We start from the raw sequence: 19,854 nt of genomic DNA on the forward strand, positions 1-19,854 counted from the left end.
AACTTGAGCAAATGGGTAATGGGTAGATGTAGAAAAGGAGTAAAAACTAAGGGCAGATGGAACAAGATGGGTGAAAGGAGGAGGGTGAAGATGGAGACAGCTGCTGGAATAGACAAGTTGGGTGAATGGCCCATTTCTATGGTATCAATTTTCACAGAGAATTTCTGGAGTGTGACAAATGGAACACAATCCACCTGAAGTCCTCATGATGTGGATGATGCATGAGGGTTTTTAAACATCCTAGTTTTAAAACTGATTCAGCTAGAAAACACAGTACATCATATTGAAAGCGAATGAGTTCTCCATCACACCAGAAATAGCATTGAAACGTAAATATGTTTAGGGATCATTGATTGTATAGCTTGTTTCAGTAACTGTATCTAGTGTGTTAATCAGTGTGTGACATATATTGTCCAAGAGCAGTTCAATGCTTTGTTAATTATTCAATCATCTCCCACAGGAAATTTAAATGCATATTGTACTGGATGATTGGAGGGCATGAACTGATCCCTGTGATATTCTTAATGCTGTTTCCCACTCTATGATTCATAGCTAAGATTCAGAGCCTATTTTGTCCGAAGCACTCGGGAAGTTTTCCAAAGTGAAAGGTTCTACATAAGTGCAAGTTATTGTTAAATGTTCTTTGTCTCCTCACTTTTGTGTATGTCATGATCTCATATCTCCTTTTATCTCTTTCCCTCCTCCCCATCCATCTCTTTTTCTGCTGCTTCTCCATTTCTTTTCCTTCCTCCCCCTTCTCATTCAACCCTTCTTCCTCTTTTATTTCTCACTCTGTTATCTGCAGAGTGCTGAAGGTGTTCCTGTCCCGTACGGCCCAGCGGGTGCCCTACATGACATGTACCAGGCTGTTGAAGATGCTGGGAGTCATTGTGCTCACAGTGTGTTGGTTCCTTATTGCCTGGACCGCGGCTGCGTGGGAGAATGTGGAGCGGAAAATCCCACTGGTTACCCAGTCACACACTCCAGATGGACAGACATTTAATATGTGCCAGCTTGATCGATGGGACTACATGATGGCCACTGGTAGCATTTATTGGTTTTATTGCCTTGTGTTTGCAAGTTTTTTTCAGCAAAGTTCAGGCTCCACAGAGGAACATTTGGTTCACATGCTCCCCATTGACATAGAACATTACAGCACACTACAGGCTCTTTGGCCCATGTCCCACATATACCTACCCACAAAAAATGTAAACCCTCCATACCTCATAACCCTCTATTTTTCTTTCATCCACGAGCCTCTAAGAGTCTCTTAAATTCCTGTATTGTTCCAGCCTCCACCACTGCCCCTGGCAATGCATTCCAGGCACAACTCTCTGTGTAAAAGAGCTTACCTGTAAAAGAGCTTACCTGTAAAAGAGCTTACCTGTAATGTCACCCTTAAACTTTCCTTCCTTCACTTTGTACAGATGTCCTCTGGTGCTTAATACTCCTGCCCTGGGAAAAAGGTGCTGGCTGTCTACCTTACCTATGCCTCTCATTATCTTGTAGACCTCTATTAAGTCTCCTTGTATCTTTCTTGGCTCCAAGGAGAAAAGTCATAGCTCTGGTATCCTTGCCTCATAAGACACTTTCTGTTACAGGCAACATCCTGGTAAATCTCCTCTGCACCCTCTCCATAACTTCTACATCCTTCCTGTAATGAGGTGACCAGAACTGAATACAATATTCTAAGTGTGGACTCACCAGAGATTTATTGAGCTGCGACATTACCTCACAACTCCTGAACTCAATCCCACAATTAATGAAGCCCAGCATACCATAGGCCTTCTTAACTGTTCTATCAACCTGCGAGGCAACCGTAAGATATCCAAGGTCCCTCTGTTCTTCCACACTGTTAAGTATCCTGCCATTAACTCTGTACTCAGCCTTCAGGCTTGACCTTCCAAAATGCATCACCACACAAATCAGGATTGAACTCCATCTACCACTCTTCTGCTCAACTCTGCGTCCTGTCCATATCCTGTTGTAACCTACGGCAGCCCTTCAATACTATCCACAACACATCCAACTTTAGTATCATCTACAAACTTACTGACCCTTCCCTTGACTTCTTTCTCCAGGTCATTTATAAAAGTCATAAAGACCTAGAACAGCACCCTGTGGATATTACTTGCAAAGCCCTGATTGCTAAAGGTAGAACTGGAATGGCTGAGTTTAATGGTGCCTGCTGTTTATAATGCGTACATTGTCCAGTAACATTAGAAAGAAATGCCTCATTGGTACTGGTACAAATTCCGAGACAATTCATGCTGCTCTATCACCAAGTCATGAAGATGGTAGCTCACCCTTCAAAATACCATTGGGTTTCAGCATATTGGTTCATTTAAAACATATCACCACAAAGTTTACAAGTGGCATTTCATAATGAAGAAACTTTTGTTCATGGAAAATGCATTCAAATTCTTCAATTCAAAAAGGGGATTTCTGAAAGTTTAAAGTCCCGTTCCTGGAGGCAGTAATTGTTTTTGGAGACTTAAAGGATTAAATATTCCCCTTTTCTCTCTCTCTCTCTCTCTCTCTCTCTCTCTCCCCCCAATCCATTCTTTCCCTCTCTCCATGTTTCTTTCCTTGGCTAACTTAATTCACAGCATTTCCTTTTCTGTTATTTCTCTCTCTCCACCCTTGAACCTGAGTTATTAAAGGAGATGTTGATCCCATTGTTCTCCCAAAAAGATGCCCTCAACGTACTTCTGACCTGAAGCACAGCCTCGGTTTTGGTGCTGTTCTTTTTAAATACTGACATCTTTGTTTGTAAACATCCTGCTATAATTATACTCTCCTAGCAGGGCAGGTACTGCAAATGTTAAAACAAATATTTCTCTTGAAAGAAGAGGCTTAAAGCGATTTAATTAAGTCAACACCCCCCCACCACCCACCTGCTTTACATTCAGACCCTGTCGCACTATAATCTTGGTCATAAATTTATACAGTACAAAAAGCTGATCATACTTGTGGAATGAGTCAATTCCTGGGAAGAACTGTCCCATCCCACAAGAGAAACCTTCCAAGTCCACCTCCAATTGTCCTTTGAATCTAATCCTATTGCCCATTAAGGATGTACATTTCAGATCTTAAAACTCTGCACAAAAATTCTGGTTGTCTTTGTTTTTCTTTGCCAATTGTTTTAATCACTGGCTTCTGATCACCAACCTTCTGGCAGGAGAAATAGCCTAACCTCCACATCCCAATGAAACCCCTCTGCATTCACATCCCTGATTAGAGGGTTTCCCTTCCTCAATTTTGAATGGTAGTTCAAGTCTCTGTTGCTCTAAGCACCACCCCTCCATCCCCCCTCCCATTAGAGTCATTGACCAGGAATTCATTTATTCATAGATTAAAACTGCCTCAATTCATGGGCAAATGGAGCCTTGGGTCAACATGACCCTGAGAAAATAACTGGGTCCTGCTCACAGTGCAGAGGAAATCATTGAAGACCATCTGAGTTAGGAAGTTCAGGTTGAGTAGAGAAGAAACTTTACATCCAACCTTTCCAAACCTGATACAGTGCTCACACTCACGCTTAAATCTTCACAAGTTGGGGTATTATGTTACAGTTGTACAAAACATTAGCTCGGTCGCACATAGAAAATATTGTGTACAGATCTGGTTACCCCAATAGGAAAGATGTGATTAAGACAGAGATGGTGCAGAAAACCTTTGCAAAGATGTGTAGATAAGTGGGCTTGCACTAAAGGAAAGATTGGGTATGTTGGATGTGTTCTCCCTGCAGCAAAGGTTGACATGATAGACAGTTATACAAAATGAATTAATGAGGCATAGATAACATTGATAATCAGTGTCTGCTTCCCATGATAGGGGTGTCGAAAACTCGAGACCACATGTTTAAAATGAGAGGAAGGAGGTTGAAAGGGGATCTGAGGGATACATCCTTCATGTAGATTAGTTGGCATCTCAGATGAGCTGCTGAAGGAAGTGCTGGAGTGGAGGAGGTACAGGAACAGGAACAAAATTTCAGAGGCATTTGGGCAAGTATTTGAGTGAGCAGGGCCTAGAGGAAAGGGGAATTAACGCAGGCAAGTGGGATTAATATTGATCGGTATGATAGTCAGAACTATGATATGGATAGAAACTCTATGATTCTAAATCAGAAGCATCCCTTCAGAGACTCTTGTCCATAATATGGGCTGCTTTGAGAGAGTGCTGCATTGTCAAAGGTGCTATCTGCTGAAGGAGATATTGATATTAGGCCCTGAATGGATGGATAAGAAGGATCCCAGGATCCCCTTTGAAGAATGGAAAAAGAGTTCTCTTGAGTTTCAGGAAGTATTTGTTGCTCTGCCTTGCACTGCAAACACATAATCTGCTCATTATCATGTAGTCATTGCTATGCACAATCTGGCTACTGCATTATCACACTTACTTCAAACAACTACACCCCTTCAGGTCAACTTAATTGTTAAAAGGCACTTTCAGGTGGCCAATTGCCCCGCTTGTAAAGCCGCATATTTTGGCAATATGCGGCTGTTGGGAGGCTACGTGAATGTGCAGGAGGCGCTTGCAAGGTGAACTTTGTAACCCTCCTCCAAGAGGGATAATCACCGCAGCACAGCGGCCTCCCCAGCCATCTGAACTGAATGCAGCTGCCTAAAAGCAGCAGCATTTGGGATGACAGTCAGCTGGCGAGCGCCTGACAGCTCCTCTCCCAGCTGCCCCTTTTCCTGGCGCAGGACGCCGGGGCAGGGGCAGCTGGCTGGGCTGTCAGCGCGGGGATTGTGGGGCTAGAGCAGCCGGCGGGGGAGAAGGGGGCTGGGCTGTCAGCGTGGGGACTGCAGGGCTAGAACGGCCGGCGGGGGAGAATGGGGACTGGAGCGGCCGGCGGGGAAGAATGGGGACTGGAGCAGCCAGCGGGGGAGAAGGATGCTGTCTGAAACAATGCTGGTACCCGACTCGAGCTCCGTACTCACCCGCCGGCTGCTCCAGCCTCCTTCTCTCCCGCCGGCCGCTCCAGCCCTGTGAGTAGGGAGAGAGCGGGGCAGCGGGATCAGTGTGGGGACGTCCCCGTGCTGATAGCCCACAGTGGCTGTCCCAGCTGACAGCCAGCCATCCTGAATTGACAGCCCAAGGGACAGGAGCGCCGGAATGTGCTCAGATGCGCATCCCGGCGCAGCTGTCCTTTCAGGTGGCCAGCGTTGAGCTTTAAATGCTGCCACCTGAATGGCAATTTAAAGGGCCGCTTCTGCTTCTTCAGGCGCATTCTTAGCGCAGAATTCAACGCGCAAAAAGCCTAAAGACTCTCTCTAGGTGTTGATCCTTTATCAGTGTCCCAACATGTTGGACAGCAATGTAATGTACAGGATTGCCAGTAGCAAATGTTTCCCACTGTAAACTCCTCAGGCCAAAGTAGATTCTTCTGACATCAGGGTTCAAATCTTCTTGTAACCATGGATTCAAATCACTCCTTATTTCTTTAATTTGCTCAACCCACTCTGAAAGATCATCAAGCTAAGAGCAAGATGGTATATCCTCTGAGCTTGGGCTTGAGGCCAGTGGTTAGAGAAGAGGAAACTGAATGCTACTGTGAACTGGGCCATATTATGCCTGGCATGATGGTGATATCCAGGATTCAGAAACGTCTGAAAATCCCTTGCTAGGTTTCTACAATAGCCTTCCATTCATCAGAGGGTTGGCAAAAAATCATCTGGAACTAGAATCGATGGCACGGACTATGAAATGCAATGAATGCACCCTGCTCTGACCAGGAACATGGCCCTTTGCCTATCTCTGAGTGTTAGTGAAATGCTCGGCAATGCCCTGTTGTGCCAATGTGTAACAAGATATGCCCAGGGGATGCTGGGTATAAAGGCCAACTATCCCTCATTAAAGCTGACAGGCTTGCTATGATGGTTCTGTGCCTTGTGAGAGCCCTGACGTTCAAGGCCTTCAGTGTAATGACTGAAGTTTGCTAAACAACAGAAAGGAAAGTGAGCTTGCTAGAGAATATAGCTTTACACATGTTAAACCCAGAAGCATTCTCAAAATCATACTAGTCCTTCTTCATCCAGTTCTAGGCAGAAAAGAGAGCTGATAATTATAATTGTCTGCATTCTCTGGGGATTTACCAGTACTGCTATGAGCAATCCTTCTCAACAAGCACAAGTGTCAGAATATTTTTTTTTAAATTTTCTTTGATTATTGCTCTTCATTAACAATTAAAATATTGAAGATAGAGAGAACCACAAAGGTCCCATGACAAAATCCTTCAGAGAGACAACAGAAAGAGATGGCAATACCAGGCTGAAGGGAATGGGATCCTGGGATCTTTATAAGGGGAAAACAGCTGAATGTGAGCACCCCCCTCCTCTCCCATTCGCCTTGATGCTCAGTGGTTTAAAGTCTGTTGTCATGGTGACCAAGGTGACCACATGAAAAGAGAGTCTTGTTTTTATACGCACAGTCCAGCCATTGACTGCTCCTCCAGGGATACATTGCAACTGCCTGACATCTCCGACTAATTTTCTATAACAGCAGGCTCTTCAATGTCAGGAGCTTCTCTTAGTCCATTAGATATGCAAAATCATCAAAGAAGTTTCCACAGCAGCTTTCGATAGTGAATACTCTCAAAGCACATCCTGCAGTGAATTATATTTATGATCTAGTAGGTGTCATAACTCAGACTGAACATAAAATATTTTCATTTCCCCACCAGAGAGTCAAATATATCCACACACCATATACTTCTTTCCACTGTGGCTGAAGCACTAGGTGATCTTTCAAAGAGGTGAAATGCAGTGCTTATAACAACAACTATTTAACACTTTTATCCCTTTTTCTCTTGCCATATTTTTTATTTTCCTACTTCAATTAGTTTATTTCATCTGACTTCTCCTCAACCTGAACAAAATCATCCATCACATTGCCTCTCTCCTGATGAATAGTAGGTGTTTTGGAAACAGAACAGTAGAGCACAGGAAAAGGCCCTTCGGCCCACTGTGTTTGTGCTGACCACTATGCTAATTTAAACTAATACCATTTGCCTGAACATGGTCTAAATTTCTCCATCCCTTGCCTATTCATATAACTGTTTAAACATCGAACACTACAGCACAGAAAACAGGCCATTTGGCCCTTCTAGTCTGTGCCAAAACACCATACCACTAGTCCCACTGACCTGCACCCATTCCATAACTCCCCAGACCACTCCCATCCATGTATCTATCCAATTATTCTTAAAACTTAAGAGTGAGCCCGCATTTAGCACGTCAGATGGCAGCTTGTTCCACACTCCCACCACTCTGAGTGAAATATTTCCCCCAATGTTCCCCCTAAACCCTTCTCCTTTCACCCTAAAGCCATGCCCTCTATATTTATCTCTCCTAATCTAAGTGGAAAGAGCCTACTCACATTTACTCTGTCTATACCCCTCATAATTTAGTAAACCTCTATCATATCTCCCCTCATTCTTCTACGCTCCAAGGAATAAAGTCTTAACTTGTTTAATCTTTCCTCGTAATTTAACTCATGAAGACCCGGCAACATCTTAGTAAATCTTCTCTGCATTCTTTCAATCTTACTGATATCCTTCCTGTAGTTTGGCAACCAGAACTGTACACAATACTCCAAATATGGCCTCACCGATGTCTTATACAACTTCACCATAACATCCCATCTCCTATACTCAATACTTTGATTTATAAAGTCCAAGATACCAAAAGCTTTCTTTATAACCCTGTCTACCTGTGATGCCATTTTCAGGGAATTATGTATCTGTATTCCCAGTTCCCTTTGTTCCTCCACACTCCTCAGGGCCCTACCATTTACTGTGCATGTTCTACCTTGGTTCATCCTCCCAAAATGCAACACCTCACACTTGTCTGCATTAAATTCCATCTGCCATATTCTAGCCCATTTTTCCAGTTGGTCCAGATCCCTCTGCAAGCTTTGAAAGTCCACAACACCTCTACTCTTGGTGTCATCAGCAAACTTGCTGATCCAATTTACCACATTATCATCCAGATATTGATATAGACAACAAACAACAATGGTCCCAACAAAGATGCCTGAGGCACACCACTAATCACAGGCCTCCAGTATGAGAAGCAATCATCCACTATCACTCTCTATCTTCTCCCATTCATCCAATTTTGAATCCAGTTTGTAACCTCTCCATGGATACCTAGTGTCTGAACCTTCTGAATTAACCTCCCATATGGGACCTTATCAAAGGCCTTGCTAAAGTCCATGTAGACAACATTCAAAGCCTTACCTTCATCTACATTCTTGTTAACATCCTCAAAAAACTCCATAAGATCTGTTAAACACAACCTACCAAGCACAAAGCCATGCTGACTGTCCTTAATCAGCCCTTGGCTGTCCAAGTATTTATAAATACAATCTCTCAGAATACCCTCCAGTAATTTACCTACTACTGACATCAGGCTCACTGGCCTATAATTTCCTGGTTTACTTGTGGAGCCTTTTTTAAACAACTGAACAAAATGATCTGCCCTCCAATCCTCTGGCACCTCACCCATGGCTAAGGACATTTTAAATATTTCTGCCAGGGCCCCTGCAATTTCTACACTAGTCTCCCTCAAGGTACAAGGGAATATCTTGTCTGGCCCGGGAGATTTATTTACCTTTATTCGCTGTAAGGCAGCAAACACCTCCTCCTCTTTAATCTCTATATGTTCCATGACACTACTGCTTGTTTTCCTTCCTTCCTTAAATACTATGCCATTTTCCTGAATAAATACCGATGCAAAAAAAACTGTTTAAAATCTCCTCATCTCATGAGGCTCCACACTTAGACGACCATTCTGATGTTCCAAGGGACCAATTTTGTCCCTTACTATCCTTTTGCTCTGAACATATTTGTATAAAACTTAAGTATTTTCTTGTTTTCTACACTCTTTCAGTACCTCATTTGCTCCTCGTTTCCTATACCTGCTATACATCTTCTTAACCAGATTGCCAATATCCCTTGAAAACCAAGGTTCCTTGTGTCTGTTAACTTTGCCTTTAATCCTGACAGGAACATGCAAACTCTGCACTCTCAAAATTTTGCTTTTGAAGGCCTTCCACTTTCTGATCACATCCTTGCCAGAAAACAACTTATCCCAATCCACTCTTCGTGGATCCTTTCTCATTTCCTCAAAATTGCCCTTTCTCCAATTTAGAATCTTAACTCCAGGACCAGACCTATCCTTATCCATAATTAACTTGAAACTAATGACATTATGGTCACTGGACCCAAAATGTTCACCTTCTCATACTTCTGTCAACTGACCTGTCTGGTTTCCTAGTAGGAAATCAAGATTTGCATTCTCTCTCGTTGGTACATCTATATATTGATTTTTAAACATTTTCCTGAACATATTTGACAAACTCCAAGCCATCCAGCCCTTTTACAGTTTGGGAGTCCCAGTCAATATGTGAAAAGTTAAAATCTCCTACTATCACAACTTTCTGTTTCTTACATCGGTCTGCTCTCTACAGATTTTCTCCTCCAAATTTGACTATTGGACGGTCTCACACCTTTCCCGTTCCTCATCTCCACCCATATGGCCTTTGTAGACGAGCCCTCTGGGCTGTCTTGTTTAAGCACAGCAGTGATATTTTCCCTGACGAGTAATGCCATTCCTCCCCCCTTCATCCCTCCCCTTCTATCACATCTGAAACAACGGAACCCCAGAACATTAAGCTCCCATTCCTGCCCCTCCTTCAACCGTCTCACTAATAGCAATAATGTCGTAATCCCACGTGCCAATCCATGCCTAAGTTCATCTGCCTTTCCAAAAATATTCCTTGCATTGAAACAAATGAGAAAATTTGTATCACGTATATATCTGTCTATACATGCAGTCCTCACATGACCTTTATCCTCCTTCACCTCGCTATCTGCTCTAACACTCTTAATTGTTATCGTGTCTATTTGCACCACCTGTGAGTGGGATTTTTTTCATAAATGGGTTTTCATTGCCTGACTGACAGAGAAAATGGCCAATTTGGTGTCATCTGAAAAAATAGGCAACAATTACAACCATAGAACATTACAACACAGAAGAAGGCCCCTTCGGCCTTTTTAGTCTGTGCCGAACCATTTTTCTGTCTAGTCCCAATGTCCGCCACCTACACCATCTTTTATTCTTTGCACATTTTTGTTCAAACTCTTCACTACATAATTATCCTCTCTTCAGTGGACCAAAGGGCCTTTTCCTGTGTTCTACTGTTCTGTCTCCAAAACATCTACTATTCATCAGGAGAAAGGCAACAGGTTTAGGAGAAGGAAGATAAAATAAATAAATTGAGTAGGAAAGTAAAAATATGGCAAAAGAAAAAGGGATTTAAGTGTTAAATAGTTGTTGTTATAAGCACTGCATGCCATCTCTTTAAAAGATCACCTAGTGCTTCAGCCACAGTGGAAGTGATGAAAATATATTCTTCTGCCTAGAGCTGGATGATAGAGCAGTCGTTATAACTACTGTTGGACAAACAACTGTTGTCCTCAAACCTCCAACCACCTCAACTAAACCGATACGTGTTAACAAATGTGTTGAAAGAAATCATACCCTTACAATCTTCTTTTCAGACTACACATGATACTGCCCAGGAGACTGAACCCCACTTCCCAGAGCTTCCACGGCCCTGCAGGGTATTTATTCATCTTCATTCACCATGTACCCCTGACCTTTAAAGATAAAATACCCTAACCCTAATGCTGCCTACAAACATAAAACACACTCATGGTGGTGGTCCATATCTCATCTTTCAAAAGGGGCATTGATTTATTTAAAAGCAGAATATCCCAACTCAGTCCAATATGCTGCTGGACTAATATTTGTCCAGTGTAATTTCCAGCCCCAGTTATTGGGAGCTGAATCCCGGGTGTGGGGAGAGGGAAGACAGAAGAGAGAGATATTAAGTCTATTGTTGCCCTTGGAGTCACATATCTGCTGTAAGAAATCAGGATCTATCTGTTTCCCCCTCCACCTCCCTGATAGGTATGGCAGCATGGTGGTTATGTTACTAGACCAGCAACCTAGAGGCACGATTTGATGTTCCCACCACAGCAGCTAAGGGATTTAAATTATGAAATAAAATCTAGGCTTAAAAAGCAAAATCAGTAAAGTGGGTCGTGAAAGTCATTGGGTATTACTGCACAGAAATAGGCCCTTCAGTAAACCAAATGTGTGCCAACCATGATGTACCCATGGTTGGCGTAGTGGTTAGCCCAACACCTTTACAGCACCAGCAATTGAATCCCACACTGTCTGTAAGGAGTTTGATAGCTGAATTCCTCTTCCTTTGCTGGGGCAGTGTCTGCGTGGGTTTTCCCCAGGGGCTCCAGTTTCTTCCCACCATTCAAAACGTACCAGGGGTGTAGGTTAATTGGGTGTAAATTGGGCAGCATGGGCTCGTGGACCAAAATTAATCCAACTTCATTCTCCCCAACTTCCCAGATTCTACCTACAATCTAGGAGAAACATACAATGGCTAATTAACCTACAAGCCCCCATGTCTGTGGGAAAAAATTGGAGCATGGTGTGGCATGGACATGCTGAGCTCTGTGACTCTGCTGCCCAGGGGAACACACAAGATTAATTCACTCATTGATTAAAAATTCCTCACTTCAATGGGAAAATGGAAATGGTGGAAGAAGTGCTGACATAGGGGTTCCTCACCTCACGTCTATACCTAGTAGAGATGGATCATTTACAACATGATCAGGTTGAAATTCCTCATCATCACACCATATTTCAACTCTCAAGTTACTCAGACAGCATCATATTTTGTGCAACAAATCGACTCAAACTGTATTCGGCCAAATCAGTCTGAACTTCTGCTATCTCCCCTGGTCTCCATTCTATAGGTGCCCAATGTATTACTGTTTCTGCTCATTAATTGAAATATATCCCCTTTGGGTACAGGTTTGTCCTCTGCTTGTGGAACTGTGGACAAGATGAAACAGCTCGTCACTGTCCACAATACTCAATTCCTGGCAAAACCCTATCATAACAAATGTATCGCCTCTCAATGCTCTTTTATTCCAATGAGTCCATGCCTGAAATAGTACAGACCAGTGGGGATTAATTAACTCTAAAAAAAAACGTGCAGGATGAACTCTGAGGGTCAAGCACCAGTGAAAGAAAAAGGATTGTCGACCACTTGGCTCAGAAAGAACCCACCAATTGCCCTTACTACTTTGCTCTCACCTCACGGACTTGCATGTGCTTGCGCTCAGTATTTGTCCAGCATCCTTTGTTGAAAGTTACTTTTGAATCTGATTTCAGCATCTTTAAGCAACACATTGAGAACCTTTATAACCCACTGGGTCTTTCCTTATCTCTCCTCTGACTGTTACAAAATGACTAAATCCATGTCCTTTGGTTATCAACACTTAACACTTGACAACAATAAGCAGAGAACGTTTCCTAACACCTGTTTCCTAGGGCAGGATCAGCAAACACCTGAGAGCACATGTACAAAATGAAGGGAGGGAAGTTTAGGGGAGCCATCACGGTTTTTTTTTAATATAAACACAGAGAGATGTGGGTTCCTGGAAAGCCTTGCTGGGAAGCTGAAACATTGGGGGTATTTAAGAGACTCTTAGACAAACACTTGGATGAAAGAAAAATAGAGGGTTACGGGGTAGAGAGGGTTTTGTATTTTTTTAGGAAAGGATATATGGATCAGCACAGCATCAAGGGCTGAAGGGCCTGTACTGTGCTGTATTGTTCTATATTTTATGTACCTTGAGTGCCACTATAAAATATCCACCTGTACATTATGGTTGTATTTATGCCAATAAACTCTCATCATTGTAATTTACTTTAAAGATTGCAGGTGTGGATTCTCTACTTAAGTCACTCTGCATCTTGTATCTTCTGTTGATAGCTGAATTCCTCTTCCTTTGCTGGGGCAGTTATCTCTGTTACACAGTGCGAACAGTGCCATCGACCTACCATGAGCCACGCTTTATGGGCCTTGCCATTCATAATGAAATCCTCATGTCTGCTGCCTTCTGCAGTCTCAGGTACGATCACTAGCAACCATCAACCTCATCCTCATGCCAGCTGTAACTTAATGAAGTCTCAAGATCACGGGGGAAGTTCTGAACCCAGCACTGAGGGGAGGGCGCATTGTTGCCTGAGCTATCCTTTATATGGGGAATTAACTCAAGAAAGAGCCCTGCTACTTCAGTCCATAAAAGGTTAAAAGAGGTGTTAGTTCTTCCCATTTCCCCTATGACCTTTGTTGATCTAATTTTGGACAGAGAGAGACACGTTTTTGAATGATTTAGCAGAGACGCTCCATGGTGTAGCCCTCAGTCACAGTGCCAGGGCATCTGTTGACATCACATTGGTTGAAACCCAGTGTTTCCTTCAGAGGTTAAAGAATCACTGATCCACTGTGGAAGTCCACCTCAAGTGTTGATTGTTTTTCTCTGTAACCCACATATATCTGCAATATTCTCGCCCCGCTGAACTCAAATATACATCCCCCACACTTCCAACTTAGAAGACAGTTCTTCAACCACTAGTAATCAGGTCATCAAATTACTTTGCATTTACAATGTCTGCTAATTTTCCATTACTTCCTCTTCTATTTAACAATGTGCGTTTTCAAGATGAGAGCAAGATTTGTAACATTTAAAGCTTTATATAGCTTGATTGGCAGATTTAATGGACAGGTTTGAAGCCAGATCCAATAACAGACGCCCTGGCACTGTGACTGAGGGCTACACTGTGGAGCGTCTTTGCTAAATCCAATATCACCTTTCATTCTTTCCATGTCTGGATGTATTTTTTTGGTGTATAACATTTCCCAATTCAGGAGTGTGAAGTAATACCGGGGTTTCTATCAAAAGGTTCTCCCAAACCCTACCAATTGATTTAGCTAATATTGAATACTGTTTAAAACTAACAAAAAATCTGTTGAAGGAGATTGTGGATTCACCCTGACGAGACACCCTCATCCATTTGTATACCATTTGTATCGAAGGAAAAAAATCTCCAACTTGCAAAGCTCACACCACACAATGATGAACTGTATTGTGGTCACAGTTATCTTTGACCACCTTCACCCATTCATACATCTCTCACCATTTCCTCTGAACTCTGACACTCCCCATTTCTCAACAGGTTATGTTCCTTCCTCCTCCACACACACTCCTTGTACCTCCCAATAAAGGTCATTCATTGTTGTTTTTATTGCAATGTAGAGCTATTATTAGCTAATCTAATATACATGAAGTTCATTCTTCACAATAAGCACTCTACTAAAATCATAGGATATCACAGGACATAAAACAGACCCTTCAGCCCTTCTAGTCTTTGCCGAACTTTATTCTGACTTGTCGCTTTGACATGCACCCAGTTCATATCCCTCTCATCCATGTACCTTTTTCTTAAATGTTAAAATTGAGTCTGCATTCATGATTTCAGCTGGCAGTTCGTTCCACACCCCCACCATTCACTCTGTGAAAAAAATTCCTAAACTTCTCCCCTTTCACCCTTAACCCATGCTCTCTCGGTTCTATATCATCTAACCTCAATGGAAAAAGCCTACTGTTTTCATTAATCTCTAAAGATTTTAAGATAAGTTTCATTTCTTCCTCTAGGTTCACCATGGCAACCACTCTTCACCCAGATTGGATGTTACTGCTCTTCTTTGCCCACACTCACCTTACTGTCACATTGACACTCATTCTGCTCCTCGCCCCCAAGGTATTAATGCTTTCTTCTTTCTGAAAACAAAGAGATAAGGATAAGGCTGGCATGGTTGGCATAACAGTTAGCGCAACACCTCCACAACACCAGTGATCGGGACCGGACCGGGGTTTGAATCCCACATTGCCTGTAAGGAGTTTGTACGTTCTCCTGTATCTGCGAGGGTTTTCTCTGGGGATCCACCCACCATTCAAAACATACTGGGGGTGTAGCTTAATGGGGTGTAAATTTGGCAGCATGGGCTCATGGGCCGAAATGGCCTGTTTCTGTGCTGCATGTCTAAATTTAAATTTAAAACTTTTTAAACTTTCATTTCCACACACCAGGCTGTGATGTGAATGAGTGGAACAGATTGTCTACCTGCTTGTTAATCCAACACACTGAAAATTGAGATGTCTTCAATAATTGGAAGCTGATTTGTTTTCCCTGATTAGTTCCCTGGCCCTGACAGTGAAAATTAACCTCAATCTCACACATTGATCTCTGATTTCCAGCATGCTGCATCAACAAGCAATATATGCTGTCAGTGTTCAATGGATGGAACTACAGCCACTTCTGAGTGACTGAGTGCAATGAACCAGATTTGAATTATCAGGAAGCATTGATGTCAATATGTTGGAATTCACTCTGAAGTTTGAGAGTGAGAAACTAAAATCGAATGTGCTGGTATCACAGTCGAGTAAAGGTAACTACAAACGCATGTGAGAGGAGCTGGCCAAAGTTGATTGAGCAGGGAAGATGGTAAAGCAGCATCTAGAGCAAGATCTTCTAGGGAATGATTCGAAAAACTCAGGATGGTTTCATCTCAACGAAGAAATATTCTAAAGGGAGACTGAGACAATCATGGTTCACCAAGGGAAGTCAAAGACAGCATAAAAAAACATTAGAGAGAGCATAAGGTATTACAAAAATTAGCAGGAAGCAGGAAGATTGGAAAGTTTTCAAAAACAAAAAAAAGCCGTAAGGGGAGAAAACGTAAAATATGAAAGTAAGCTAGCCATTAATATCAAAAAGGAATCGATTCCTGTTAGAGATATGCAATGTGGAGGTTGATCATTTAATTTTAGAGATAGAGTATAGTAGAAGGCCTATGAAACGTGCTGCCTCATTACACCCAATTAACCTACACCCACCAGTACATTTTGAATGGAGCGAGGAAACCAGAGCCCCCAGATACGGGGAGAATGTACCACATTCTCGGGATATGAACTCCGGTCTCAATCACTGGTGCTGTAAAGGGGTTGCGCTAATTTAGAAATACAGCTTGGTCACAGGCCCTTCTGGCCCATGAGACCGCGCCACCAAAACACATCCTCGTGACCAATTAACTTACCAACCCTGAACGTCTTTGGAATGTGGGAGGAAACCAGAGCACCTGGAGAAAACCCACAGACATGGGAGAGAAGGTACAAACTCCTTACAGAAAGGGGCAGATTCGATCCCAGGTTGCTGGTGCAGTCATAACATTGTAGTAACCACTATGCTCACCATGCCACCCAATAGGCAATGATAAAGGACAAAATTCCCCCCACCCTCGTCTTCTCCCACTTCTGCTTGCATCTTCCTCCACCCACATTTCACCTACACAATAGACCACCCCCTCACCTCATATTTGTGTTCCATCTGGCCCCATTTGTCCTTTGCTTCTCCCATCATAATTTTGATTACAGATGGAGTACCCTGTATCTGAAATTCCAAAATCAAAAAAAAATGTCATCCTTAGTCCCATAATCCTAATTGGAGAACGGGATGTAGCAGACGTAAGTAGTGCATAATTGAGTGTAGATTTTTTGATATATGTCTACTTCAATTAATTTGTGCATATGTAAATATTTGTATTGTAACGTCAATGCATGTATCTAAGTCTGAGTGAATGAGTGCTTTTTTTAAATGGTGTTTCAAAATACGAAAAAATCTAAAATCCAAAACATTTCTGATCCCATGTATTTTGGATACTCGACCTGTTTCACCTTCTTTACATCAGATTCCAGCAATAGTAGCCTTTGTTTCAAATGATCACCTACACCCTCGTTTGTTCTCTTGCCTGCCTCTCCCATTGTCTGTCATTCTTCACACCTCTCTGGTTCACCAAACCCCTACTGTACCTCATTATACCCTCAATCTGTCCTCATTATACTCATCAACACTGACCTTTCTTTCTCCCACTGATGCTGCTTGAGTTCCTCCAGCACATTTTTGCTGCAAAGCCACCTCTACAATTATGTGTTTGTATAAGCTCATATGCAACAGGAAAAAACACACATTAGAATGTTCTACTTGGGATGAGATGAAGCCTGATGGAGGTCTCTCATGTTGAGAAGGGATAAACTTTGACATCTTGAAGATAGTTTTACTTGTAAGAGAGAATAAAACTATGAAAGTCTGTATAAATACATCATACAGTTCTGGAAAATCTACTTTATCTTAACTGATATCAAAGTTACTCACAATTAGTTAAGACAAATATCATAAAGTATATTTTATGTAAATAAGGAAGGAGGCATAGGTTGGCAGAGTGAGATAACATGGGTAAGAAGGCCATTAACCCTGGCACAGATCAGTTGGGTCAAAAAGTTTAATGCCATACTGTGTGTTCCAGGTAACAAACAGCCTTTTCAATCAGATATACCCACTTTATGAATACTTGCTTTAAGCAAATTCACTTTTATGAAGAAACCTGTGTTTGCTTTCTGAAAGAAATTTGAATGGGTTTTCACTTTCACGAAAATAGCCTTCAGTAGTAGTGAATGGTGTTTACTTTACGCATTTCAGCTTATGAAAGGTTTCATAGGAGCGTTCTACTTTCGTAAAGCGGGGTATACCTGTACTAAGTGATTTAGGTTGTTCCTTCAGATTTTTCTCGAGGCAATTGAAATATGCAAACACAAGCAATGCTTGTGGTAGTAAGGTCCACTTAGCAAAGAGATTCTATGTGAGGGGGTTGATGGTATGCAACTTCCCTGTGAGATTGTTACCCCTCTCCATAAGATCTCAAGACACAGGAGCAGTATTTGGCCATTTGCCCCTTCAAGTCTACTCCTTTGACATAATTGATATAATCATTTGGATTTCTGCTTGCAGTTCCTCCATGTGGGGATACCTCTGAGGGAAGACATTGTGGCCGAAGTGTATGAGGATGACCTTGACATGCGATGCTCTGGTTCCTACCTCAACAGCAGCATCACATCTGCCTGGAGTGAACACAGCCTGGACCCAGAGGATATCAGGGTGAGCAAAAGGAATTTAGACTATATGGTTCAACCATGCAAAATGCACAGGTCAGCTTGGCTGAGGATGGGGACTGGTGAAAGAAAACAATGTCATCTAATCCGTTTGGAGTTTGAGGAGATTTGGTATTCAGATTTCAGATTTATTGTCGGAGTACATACTTGACATCACATACAACCCTGAGATTCCTTTTCCCTGCGGGTCAGTAAAATTACCACTAATTGGTAGTGCAAAAAATAAACTACACACAAGGTAAACATGTAAACAAATAAAAGAACTGTAAACAGATAATGAATATAAACAAACTGTGCAATACAGAGAGAACAAAAGAAAATCAATAAAGTCCGCAAGTATGAGTCCGAAAATGAGTCTCTGAGTTTGTGGTTGAGGAGTCTGTTGATGGAGAGGAGCAGCAGCTCCTGAACCTGGTGGTGCAAATCTTGTGGCACCTATACCTCTTTCCTGATGGCAGACGCGAGAACAGAGCGTGTGCTGGGTGGTGTGAGTCTTTGATGATCCCCTCCAACAGTTGCGTTCCCTGCAGATATACTCAATAGATAGGCTAAGACTTCTTTTCCCTGGAGTGTCAGAGGCTAAGGAGTGACATAGAGGTATAAAAGATCATAGGGAATAGATGCAATACACAAAAGTGCTGGTAAAACTCAGCAGATCACACTGCATCTATCAGCCTGATCCTTTTGTCAACATATGAGCAAGACAAACAGCCACCTGAATAACAAAGTAGGGGGGAAGAGGGGGAAGGATACGGTGACTAATCACACTTTTCTCCTGGATAGGGGAGTCTAAAGCTAAATGGCATAGGTTTAATGTGAGATGGGAAAGATTTAAATTTAAATTTTGAAGTACAGCATGGTAACAGACCCTTTTGACCCACAAGCCAATTACACCCAATTGACTTACAACCCCGGTATGTTTTGAAGGGTAGGAGGAAACACGAGCTCCCGGAGGAAACCCACGATATGGGGAGAACATAAAAACTCCTTACAGATAGCAAAGGATTGAATCCTGGTGCTGTAACAGCGTTACACTAACCGCTACGCTAATCGTGCCACCCTTTTCTTTCTTTTTATAATATTGTTATTGATTTTATACACATAAACATGCATATTTAGTGCATTTACGAATGCACAATAAAAATGGTATATTTCATAGCTCAGCAAATTATAAAGGCATATAGAGCGCATCCATAATAAATAAAACAATGACACATCTAATAATTTTAACTGGGATAGTCGTGTCTCTAAAACCCATCCCCTTACCATCGTTGTATGGCTAAAAAAAGAAAAATGTAATTTGTTCCTGGAGTTAAACAACAAAGTCTATTATGTCTAAAGGTTGTGGAAAAGATTCAAGAATGGTCCTCATAACATTTGAAACCTTATATTTGAGTTACTAATTGAGTAATGAATCTTTTCTAGGCTTAAATAGGACAGCCTCCAGGGCAGCATCCTTCCATCTCAGCAATATTGCACGTCTGGCTAAGAGAGAGGCAAAAGACAGAACTCGACATTTGATTGGAGTTAAAAGAACCTCATCCTCACCAGTTGTGCCAAAAAGAGCAACCAAAGAATTAGGGTCCAGATTTAAATGAAGGATTAAGGATAAAGTTTTAAACATATCTCTCCAACATCCTTCAAGACTAGGACACATCCAAAACATGTGGATTCAAGAAGCCTCTCCCCTCTTACATTTATCACACCAAGAGTCTACATCTGAATAAATACGAGATAATTTAACTTTAGACTATGTACAACTTTAAATTGTAACAAAAGGATGTGGTACTAACCAGCATAAAAATTGAATCCCAAACTTTGTCCAATAGTGAAAGATTTAAATCCTGTTCCCAGGCATTTTAAATTTTAACTAAGGGAACGTGTCTTAAACCTACCAACTT

At 42.0% G+C, this 19,854-nt stretch overlaps 1 protein-coding gene across 1 annotated transcript in view; it reads left to right on the forward strand.

The window, feature by feature from the left end:
• LOC138746666 (metabotropic glycine receptor-like) overlaps positions 1–19,854 on the forward strand; it is a 115,924-nt gene that overhangs the window by 90,390 nt on the left and 5,680 nt on the right. Inside the window, exons 7-10 of the mRNA XM_069904957.1 lie at positions 806–1,044; positions 12,877–13,015; positions 14,603–14,708; positions 17,793–17,939. Of these exons, the coding sequence (XP_069761058.1) occupies positions 806–1,044; positions 12,877–13,015; positions 14,603–14,708; positions 17,793–17,939 (631 nt within the window). The remainder of the gene's footprint in view (positions 1–805; positions 1,045–12,876; positions 13,016–14,602; positions 14,709–17,792; positions 17,940–19,854) is intronic.

Source organism: Narcine bancroftii, chromosome 12 (genome assembly GCF_036971445.1).
Source record: "Narcine bancroftii isolate sNarBan1 chromosome 12, sNarBan1.hap1, whole genome shotgun sequence".
Classification (NCBI taxonomy): Eukaryota; Metazoa; Chordata; class Chondrichthyes; order Torpediniformes; family Narcinidae; genus Narcine; species Narcine bancroftii.